General features: G+C 37.3%; 1 protein-coding gene across 1 annotated transcript; it reads left to right on the top strand.

The window, feature by feature from the left end:
* Positions 1-843: 843 nt before the first annotated feature.
* LOC146332949 (uncharacterized) lies at positions 844-10,490 on the top strand. Its single transcript, XM_084724729.1, has 12 exons — positions 844-1,426; positions 2,785-2,880; positions 3,716-4,274; positions 5,472-5,538; positions 7,180-7,272; positions 7,469-7,528; positions 7,634-7,747; positions 8,596-8,800; positions 9,169-9,175; positions 9,436-9,632; positions 9,852-9,951; positions 10,096-10,490. Exons 1-12 carry the CDS (start codon positions 914-916, stop codon positions 10,320-10,322), a joined length of 2,238 nt encoding a protein of 745 aa, XP_084580855.1. The 5' UTR covers positions 844-913; the 3' UTR covers positions 10,323-10,490.
* Positions 10,491-10,955: the final 465 nt, after the last annotated feature.

A 10,955-nucleotide genomic window follows, 5' to 3' on the forward strand; every position in this document is an offset into this window, starting at 1 on the left:
TCTTAAATATTTAATTGTGTTTGAGCCCCCACACGCTAATTCACCTTTAGTCAAACTGGAACTGGAGGGGCATGGCAGGTTTTTTTCTACCCATAAGAAGGGATCTATCCATTCATTGCGAAATCATGTTGCAACAATTATTAGTTAAACACTTTTTCTTTCCAAATGAAGACAGTGTTGTCTCCTGTCTTCCAAATTTTGTTCCTGTTTCATAGGTGTGACTGAAGTGAAAAAAAAAAAAAATTATATCAATGAAAGTACAGCTATCCGTATAACACAGTGCAACTCAGAAATTACCATTACGTTAAACACCTAGCTAATCTTTAGCTCAAAATGCCAGATAATCAGTCACCTGATCAATCTATCCAAGTCTTAAATTACTTGTTTTGGTTAATTGGTGTCTTTTTTTTCTATTTATTGTTATCATCATTTAATCAATTTATTTATTTAATATTGGCTATGTACTGTTATTTATTACTAAGTATTTGCAATTAAAGTGTTAGAAAAATTGGTAAAAAATATTGTCTTAAATGTTATTGCAAGGGAGTAACGCCTTTTTATTGTATTCCTCCACACTGTACATTTTTGAGCTTCATCTCTCATCGTCGTAGTCGTTAAAAGTAATTTGGCAAGATTTTTTTAGCACAAGATTTTACAAGATATTTCAGCCACATCTCGTTGCCGTTATTAGTGGATGGAGGTCAGTTGTCATGGAGACGAGTCCGTTGTTATCACGTGACCAATTGGTTTGCGCGTGTATCTTTGCAAAGCAAAATGGGAAACCCTGTGATTTTGCATGCCATGTTAGTAAAGTTTAGCAAACAAAATCGACACAGCAAAGGTCGATGCATCTCTTTTGCTCTTCTTGTTGATATTTCGACCCCTGAAATCCCTGGGTACTACATTTCCCACTATGCAAAGCGATAACGTGTTGTGTTTACGTTTAGCGGTCACGTTCACCAATGCTGGAGCAGACTATTGGCCACTGGACTACAGACAAGTCAGAAATGGTAGCAGTCTTCAGTGTCAAACTCCTCGTTTATTTTCCAGTGTGGTTATTTGGTTGTTAGTGAAGTTTACGATGCCGGGGATGTGCTCTGTGCCGGGCTGTAAGGGCTACAAGAAGGCCCGGTCCCGGGGAGTCGTCTTCCACTCTCTGCCAACCAGAGACCCGGGACGGTGCAGAAAGTGGTTAAAGGCCATACAGAACCCCAAATTTGACGAAAACACACCAGCCAGTAAATATGGCAACATAAGAGTGTGTAGTCAGCATTTTAAAGTTGAAGATTACGAGCCGGACATACAGGCAGAACTTATGAAAACAACGCCCCGAAAAACCCTTAAGTCCCACGTTATTCCCTCTGTTTTCTCTGGAAGACAAGAAGAAGACACTTCTCTGCCAGGAGATGACAGGAGCAGAACTGAGGTAAATCTTTTATATAATCATGGAATTTCATAGATCATTTTGTGTAGAAATCCCAGATGTTTGTCTTGAGTTTAAGAACAATCCGTGAAGAGGAAAACTAGTCCGTCCGTGTAGGCAAACTAAATTGTTGAAATTGTTGCTCTGTAGTCTGAGAAAACTGGGGGGAAAACGTATTCCCGCTCTCTATGGGAAGAATATGGAAAGAAATCATACAACAACCAGAATGCATTGCACACGTTTTTTCTTCTTGTAATGTATCGTATTCAAGCCATACTGTAATCTTAAAATAAAGCACTGGTATGAAAAACACAAAAAAGACAGGACAAGGGTACCATGTAAGAAGCAACAAAGAACTGGTGACACTATTTTGAATTGTAGTGATGGTGGGTTTTTGTTAGTCAGTTTATATTTGTGGATGAATTCTTTTCCATATAAATAAAGCTGTTCAAAATAAAATCTTTTGTGATCAGTATTGTTCTTATTTAAAAAAAAAAAAGTCCCTTTTTTTCTAAATGAGTAATTAAACCAGTCAACATCTTGAAGAAATATTGCTCATCTAACAGGTGGGGGCTTGAGTTGCATGACTGGATCCAAGTCAGACTTCAGTCACAAATCTGAGGACTTTGTACTTGTTTGGCTAACACTGATAGAGGACTCAGCTTGACTTTGACTTGGTATTCATGACTTGATTTAGACTTGAGACCTAACAGGTCCTGATTTTTTAAATTCATATTCTATTGTGTATAACTTTAGTGGAATATTACATATCAGGTATGGAATTAATAAGCAGATACTCCATCACAAGATGAAGTTTTCTATGGATGACAGTTCTTGAGCATAAGGCCAAAATGTGCAAGTAGGCCTTTCTCTAGAAAAGGAAATTGCAGCTGAACATTTAATATCCAGGACACATAACATTACCACTGTCACTATGAACAGTTTAGCAACAATATAATATATATAGCCACAGTCTTGTGTAAAAATAAATAACCTTCAATCTCTCAAAAACATTTGTGCAACTTTAGAAATGTGCCTAAAATTGTACTCATTGTGCTGCAAACAGAATATTTATTCAATCCAGATGATTATAAGAGTATTTAACGGATTCTTCAAATACCTTCAGAATGGTAACAAATGTCATTTTCATGGAAAAACAAAGCTTTAACTCCGACTCAAATGTAATGACAATACATGAGAGGCAAAAACTTACTTTTTCTTGCTGAAATGAGTTGTCACTTTAAGCTGGCATAAGCAGCATGTGCCATTTGTTGTGTAAACTGTTCCAATGTGAAATTTGGTTGAAAATGACTGACTACCAAGTGTGCTTATATTAAAACTTATTTTTGTTTTTTAATCAGGAAAATGCTCCCAGTACAGCTGCTCAAGCCTCTACCTCAGTGGTTTCAGGTTCCAGCGTGGACAGTGTGTTGCAATGGGCCTCTGTGTTAACCTCAGTGAGTATGAGGTGGAAAGGCTATGTTCTCAATATGTGATGTTCTGTTTTTATGGGTTAGCACATGGTTAATTTGAATAACGAAAGATTTGTAGAGTTTGAATCCCCCAGCTGCCTGGGGCAGGGCCTTTTCTGTGCGGAGTTTGCGTGTTCTCCTCCTGTCTGCATGAGTTCTCTCCAGGTTCTCTGGCTTCCTCCCACAGTCCACAGAAGTGCATGCTAGGTTAATTGGTGACTCTAAATTGCCCGTAGGTGTGAATGTGAGTGTGAGTGGTTGTCTGTCTATGTGTCAGCCCTGCGATGAACTGGCGACTTGTCCAGTGTGAACCCCGCCTCTTGCCCAATGTCAGCTGGGATAGGCTCCAGCCCACCACGACCCTTCAGGAATAAGTGGTTACAGAAAATGAATGAATTTTTACATGGACACTAAATAACATGATATAATAAGATTTACATGCCTTAAAGCTATTTCAAATATTAATTATCAGCAAAACCATATTTGATTAGCACTTTGAAAAAACTCACAGTAAATACTCTCAAGCATCACTCAAAGTTAGCAGGAATCATTTAGATGCAGACACAGCTTGAAACATGCTTGTTTTGCATCAGTGAAAATAATGACATTGAAAAGGACGTGAGAGGTTTCTCAAAATAAAACTTGGTGAAATGATTTCAGTGTGTGTATCACTACGTAATGACCCGTAATGGGTTCCTGTAAACACAGCTATACATGTAGTCAAAAGTGATGTATGTTGGTATTATGAACCCTATTCAGATGAGTTGTTCACACAGTAATTTAACTAATCTTCAAATTTGACATCTGTCTGTTATCCCAGATTGCTTCGGGAACTCCAAGCACCTCATCCCAGTTCCCCCCACCAGCCGAAGTTTCATCTGTGGATCATCTGAGTGATAGCTTCCACCGAAACACTGAGTTAAGCTCAACAGCAGACAAGAACACAGAAGAAGACTGGAGCCACTCAAAGACTATAGTGAACGACAGCTGCTTAATGGAGCTCTTTAAGAAGTGTCAGACATGTGGACAGCCCATAACCAAGAGGAACGTATCTCACTGTGGTGCTCAGAAGAAGGTGAGGTGGAGCTGTCTCGGTGGACACAGGGGCATGTGGATGTCATCACCTCACCTCTGGGAGGCATTTCCTGAAATCCACCTGCTTGCCGCTCTTTCTGTTCTTTTTTCTGGAGGCACCTTTACACACTTTACAAAGTGGGCCAAACATCTGCACCTGCATTTCATGGGCCATAAAACCTTTTTCGAAATTCAAAAGGCATACCTCAACCCAGAACTGAAACAGATGAGCAGAGGTGAGCAGGAAATGGACTTTGCAAAGGGCGTCCACCAACAGCCTGCAGGAACTCCTCTTCACATTTCAGGTGATGGTTGCTGTGGTTCTTCTGGTGTCAGCATCAAGAACCAAAAAGTGACAGACTTTGACTTAACAATGGCATTGTCCATTGGCCCAACCCTGATGGTTGTATCATAAGGGCCGGCACTCGTTGACATAACCTGGCATTTTCAACAGCCAGTAGATTGCTGAAAATGGTAGACTGAGCATGTTGAATAGGTGACAGAGGCAGTCGGTCAAGGGAGCTGTACAACCGGCTGTTCAGCTTAGCGAATCCATGATTTTTGCTATTTTGTTTTTTTCCCTCTTTTTTTTCATGTCAGTCTTTTCCTCTCTGCCATGAGTATGAAACAGAGTCTGATAACACAAATTCAAAGCTGTCCTAGTTGCATCTTTTTATTAGACATATTCCTAATTACTATTCCAAACAAATGATCGAACTGTTACAACAGATTCACCATATTCACAGTGCATTTTTTATGGCCAGTGGCTGCTGCTGAGGACTCTGTGCACAGGGTGCACTCTTGACCAACTGAGCTACTTGGGTGCCAGATTAAGAGTTCATTAGATGTGAAAATGTTGGGAGAGGAGTTGGAGGGAGGTCGGACAGCAGAAAAGCTGTAGGTGTGGTGTGGTGTGTACAGCCAGAATATTGTATTTTCATATCTGCCTCAGTGAATTTAGGGTTTATTTTGACCAAGCCAGAGTTGGTGATTGTTGAAAGAGTAGAAGGATGAGCAAGACACTTTGGTGAGAAAAGGTAAATCTGGTTGGGTTGGTGAGAGCAATAAAACAGCTGTTTCTGGTTAACCAAAATCTTTTAAAAAACAAAGGTCTATGTCTGTAGGGACCCTTTACATAATATTGTCAGATGCTTACAATAACAGTCTGACCCTGTCAGTGGAGCACTTTTAGTGGACCTACTTGTACTACAGTTGACGTAGTAGGATTACGTAGAAGGATTACGTTGCAGCTCAATTTTGCTTCTGCTGGCTGCAGCGTTCTCCTTCAATACTGGACTTATTTTAAAAAAGGGTTGTCCCCATTAGTCACTTAGACACAAAAACATGGGGAAACAGCGTTGAATTAAATAATTTTAAAAAAAGGTTAAAAAAAAAAAATTACTCGAAGTAACACCACAGTATGAAACAACCACTAAATTACAGAGCCTGAAAATGAAAGCTTTGTGCTTATTACTGAATGTTTTCTTGTTTTTACTTTGAAGATCCTCTGAAGAAAATTAAAGCCATCTCGAGGAGAAGAGAGAAGGGATCTCTGTCGTCATCGTCAAGGTGAGGCAGCATGTATAGGTTATACATATCACAACCAAAACTATTTATGGAAAGTATTAATCATCATGTCAAACCATTATAAAGTCTTCTGTGGATCGAGAGAAAATCCAATAAAGTTATTCAAGTGACATCAAACAGGTAACTTCATGCTGGTTTGAAGAATACTATTTTGAAACAGAAAGCTCAACTTAAACTGGGCAGACACAGTTTACGAGAAGTGGACAGGGCTGACCTACTAACCAGTAAGCTAATTGTTTGTAGCCATAAGCCTCTAGACTCTAAAAGCTAATTATCACTTAGCTAGAGGCAGAGATAAATCTGTGTTTGTCTGTACAAATGACCATTTTCATTGTATTTCACAATGATTGCTTTAAAATGTAAACCAACGTGTTATCAGTTCAATTTGACAAAACCAATAGAAAAGCTAGAAGGTTGAAATTGGATTACTGCTTTATTGGATGGACTTTTTAGTTGAACCTACTTATGGAGTATGAGGTCACTGTTGAAGATGCTTTATTTTCCAGGAAGTGTTGCTCCTCATGGGACCGTTTTAATTAATGATTATACTGTAATAACAAAAAAGGATGATGTCAGAGGTGCGGTGGGCAGGTCCCCTCCCTTGGGTCTGTTACATGACTCTGTCTGAAAAAGTCTGAAACCTCCGCCCTGCAGGGATGGTGTGCTGCGTGACTGTGTAATGTTAGTGCTTAATGTGTCACTCCCAGAGTAACTTTATTGTAATTTCAACATGATGAACTTTATCCAAAAAAATCGTTCTATAACGTGTTTGGTATTAATTAAATAATGACTACCCTTTTTATTTATATCTGTCACTTGTTATATGCATTGCTCTGTCTTTTTTTTTTCAAATGTTCTACCATGTATCGTCATCTACTAGCACAAAATAAAGTGTATAAAAACATCAATAAAGGCATTAAAGGCGCAAGTTCTTTTCTACACAACAAAACCATGTGGATTGATTTCCTGGAAATCCTATACCTTTTGAATATCTTTTTGAATATTATTTTTGATAAGATAAGATAGACTTTATTTATCACACCCTGGGGAAATTCACAATGATTGATAACGGGGATGTGGCTTGTTTTTATAACCAATAACTGCTGACTCCTCATCTGTCTTATCTGGCCAGTAGTGACCACAAGTGATCAACAACTGCTTCAGTTTGGAAACTTGTTTCCAACCACAACAACATGGACACACCTCGTGCAAATCTGCACTCTACTGAGTGCACACTTCAAGTTACTGAACATAATATAGCTGTAAATGTATTGTAATAGAGCTGTCTGTCAATGAATGACCTCTGTAGTCAATGTGCTTTTTCTACTCCTTTATAAAGTGTAAAACAAGTATTTTTGGTTTCTTTTTCCTCTTCTATTCACACTGAATTGGTCTAGAAAAAAAGTCTTTGTCTTTTTAGTAAAGCAACTGTGGCGTAGATTAGACTGTAGATTTCAGACAACTAGACAATTTTCAAATCTATGCCTACACATCACTTCTCCTGTAATTACAGTATTTTCAGCTCCAAGCAAACCTTCAGGACATACATTTCCCTTTTGTTCTTAGAAGTTGTTTTCATAGTATACACACTTTTTCATCTAATGACGATGTTTCTTCTTACAGTCATGAAAAGAGATCCTCGATATCATTGACTACAACTGGAACATCTATGCAAGAGTCTACTGCACCATCAAGACCTGCATCAACCTCTGAAAGGTGAGCCATCATAACCATGTTTTGTCTTTTAAGACTGGACAGCACCAGGGTGGGGCCAGCCCAATAAATGTTAAACCAGTTTTTGAAAATATACATGTCAATAGATTTATATGTCTGTCAGTACTGTACTGACTTTCCTAAGATACATTTTTATGCTATCTTATGCAGTGTCTATGCTGTAATTTGTTGTTTTCAGTTTTGAGGACATGGAGGTTACCATTAACGAGAACAGATACAACAGTGTGAACAACAGACTACGTTTTATATGATATCTTATTACATATATTTTACCTTAATTTTTGTGTTTTTGATTTTGCATTTGATTCTGGTCTATACATATGTATATATTTTAATCTAATAGATCTGACTTGGGTGGTGACATTGAAAATGAAACAGTAGAAACAGCTGAGCTGAGAGCGCCTGGAGCTGATGACAATGCTGATGAACACGTCTACATACCAACACTTCCTCAGAGGTAGCATAAGATCATCATTATACATTTGTTATTAGCTTATAACACATTTGTAAGCACTGACAAGAAACTTGTTAACAGTTTATAGACTGCTGTAGAACGTTAGTAAAAGCCTCATGAGTTCCCTATAATTCTAAATAACAGCTTTACAAACACATTTATCCAGGTTAACTAACTTAAATATAATTTTATTAAGATTTCTACATATTTCATGATGTACTTATTATTAGTTAACTATGCTTATTGGAGGTACCGGATCTAAAGTATGAGCAGTGCTTATTTAGGATAACAAGTCCTGTATTCTGCACGTATAGTGATGTTAAGTACTCTCTTATAGGGGCCTTATTACTATTAATTAATGTTTATTACAAGCACTTAGATATAATTTTTTTTTGGGGGGGGGGGGGTTTACATGTGGAATCTACTTTTATTTACTGTATTTTCTCCCATCTTTCACTTGCCACTTTTTAAACCGATCAAAAATAAGACATGCAGAAAATTTTCCAAAACCAACCATTCCCTCAACAATAAAATATTGAAATTCAGGAAGGGCAAAATGGTCCCAAAAAGGGCAGCACAGAAGAAAATAAAACTCTAAATGAGAAGAGTGCTGAGCTTCCTCTATACTCATTCAGTAAAACAGCTGCAAAGACTGATGATAGAAGATGTTTGGAAAGCACAAAATTATGTTTTGTGCCTCTATTCTGTCACCGTACATCACTTGTCTTCAACTTATAGATATGCCAATAAATAGTTTGGGAGATGTAAAATGTAAAAAAAAAAAAAAAAGACATTTGTTTATTACATAAACCAGGTATGTCTGTCTGTTTTTTTTTGTGTGTGTGTCTTAGGTCCACAAATTCTCAACTTTTACTGGAATGTAAAGAGGAGCTGGAGCCATGGCAGAAAGAAACTTCACATTTTCGCTTGAAAGAGGAAGATGTTGGAGAGTTGAGTAAGTTACGCCAAATTCTTGAAGTTGTTGTCGCTGTTGAGGTTTCTCAAACATCCAATTTCTGTTGTCATTATGTATACATTTCAAAATTACCTGCTACTGTTTGATTATTCGATTGAATATTGATAGTTTATCATATTATTGATTTATCTTATATATATTAACTACCCTTGTTGGCTGATATATTCCAGATAGTCCCCAAACAAATTGTAATTGAGGTTTAAGACCATTTAATGCCACTGATATCATGATAATATAATGGCATAATACTGCAGGTACACCCAGGAGCAATGAAGTTTTAATTCTTAAGAATATTCAGTTATTGGAATTGGAATGTGAAATATATGAAAATATATGTATATGAAATATGCTAGATAAATACAACATGAATAAATAAATAAATAACAACACTTATATCTTATAATGGTAGAGAAAACATTGCTGTTTATTCTGGCATCATGTTGGCTAGAACGTTGGTGACATTCTTCTGAAAACAAACATGCATGTAAACTCAACAATAAGTCAATACTGGCGTTATTGAGACAGGCCCACATTTGAGTGACATTTAAAAATATAAAAGGTATTTTTCATGGATGGATGGAGAAAGACTATGAGTGCTCTGTGTGCTGTGTGTGCTGTGTGTATGCACATACTCTCACCTAAAATGTTGATTTGCAAATTTTCACTTGCATCCTATTGAAGTGCCTGATTTTGGTCTTTTTGTATGTTCTTTCAGGTCATAACCAAACAGAATGTAAACCGGATCCTGACCAATGGGATTGTAAACCGGAGCCTGAGCAGATGGATTGTAAACCGGAGCCTGTGCAGTGGGATTGTAAACTGGAGCCGTCGCTTCTCCACAGAAATGCAGCGAGTGCTTCATCACCTGAGCTGACAACACAAAATCCACAGGGTGTTATCTTCAACAACCAAGTAATGATATCACTGGAATTATTTTATGTGTAATACATGATTCAAATAACAGGTTGTAAATTGGACAGTGTTGTAAATGCCTTGTCCTGTGATATAAACTGGAAATGGTTGATATGTGGATATTAATTAATATTACTATTATTATTTTTTATTTATTAATATGAATTAATAAATGTTTGTTGAAATATGGACTCTCTCTCTGGATTCTTTATTCTTCAGGCCTTCATTGTAGTTTCTCCCCGCTTAACAAGCAACGCTGAGTTCAGTGGCTCTCTTGGTACACAGTGCTGTGCTGGGAATTCATTAACAATACTGCCAGGTAAAAATGAGGATGGCTTCAAGCAGACTTTTTTTTTTATCATCTTTTCAATTATTGTATCATGGGCCTTGTGTTTTTATGCTAATACCATTTTTTGTTATCTCTGATTTAGTTTGTTTTAAGAATGTGTGTGTTGTTTTTCAGCTGTTCAGCAGCAGCCTCTCCACAAAGTGACTACACCGACAGTAAAACTTGAGGCCCATGATACTGTCATCACTTCCGAAGTGCATCAAATCAGCAACAACCCTGTGTTGTTATTCAGTGTCCAGAGTCCTGCAATATCATCTGTTCATTTGCAGTCCACCCAATCGAACTCACAGACTCTTAATGTACCTTTTACTGTGCTTAAACTTGAGTCAACTGGTACTTAAAATAAACATTAATTTGATGTACCAAGAGAACTCACTCAGCTCAGTTATAATGGGTAAGTTCACTGCTTTTTATAATTACACAGAGTAACTGTCAGTTACATTCCATTTTAAAAGTACGGGTTTTATTGTAATATTATGTTCAGTAAAATAAATTCTTGAAGCAAAAAATTCTCTTTCTCTTTCATTGCTATATTATTCTAATGCATACAATCTCTATAATACATTAAGATTTGGTAGGATCAAGCAATGTTGAATCAAAGGGATAATTCACCACTTTTTATGTCGATATGCAATTAATGTGGATGGTAAATGTAGTCATTTGAAGCAATAAATTCTTCAAGTCTCAAGTCAAGACAGGCAAGTGCAGAGTCAAGTCCCATGTCAAGTCCAAAGTCCCAAACTTTGAGTTGCATCTTTTCGACCTGCATACTTTTCATACTCCAATTTGTTTTTGTTGACCACCTCAAAAGCTTTTGTACCCAAACAAAATTATCTTTGGAACTGTAGTTCCATTAAGATTGTGGCATCAGGAACAACAGGTTTTGTAGCAGGAAAACACATCTTTCTCTGTCAGCTGACTGGTGGTACAGCAGACATCTTAACATGACATACCAGAAAACCCACAGGTGTATT

Source organism: Lutjanus erythropterus, chromosome 1 (genome assembly GCF_056507025.1).
Source record: "Lutjanus erythropterus isolate fLutEry1 chromosome 1, fLutEry1.hap2, whole genome shotgun sequence".
Classification (NCBI taxonomy): domain Eukaryota; kingdom Metazoa; phylum Chordata; class Actinopteri; order Lutjaniformes; family Lutjanidae; genus Lutjanus; species Lutjanus erythropterus.

What these genes read in the sequence shown, in the direction of transcription:
- LOC146332949 (XM_084724729.1), top strand. Translation starts at nt 914, where the DNA reads ATGCAAAGCGATAACGTGTTGTGTTTACGTTTAGCGGTCACGTTCACC. An exon ending in ATGACAGGAGCAGAACTGAG is followed by an intron (nt 1,427 to 2,784) that starts GTAAATCTTTTA and finishes TTTTTTAATCAG; the next exon opens with GAAAATGCTCCCAGTACAGC. An exon ending in AACAGTGTGAACAACAGACT is followed by an intron (nt 7,529 to 7,633) that starts ACGTTTTATATG and finishes TTAATCTAATAG; the next exon opens with ATCTGACTTGGGTGGTGACA.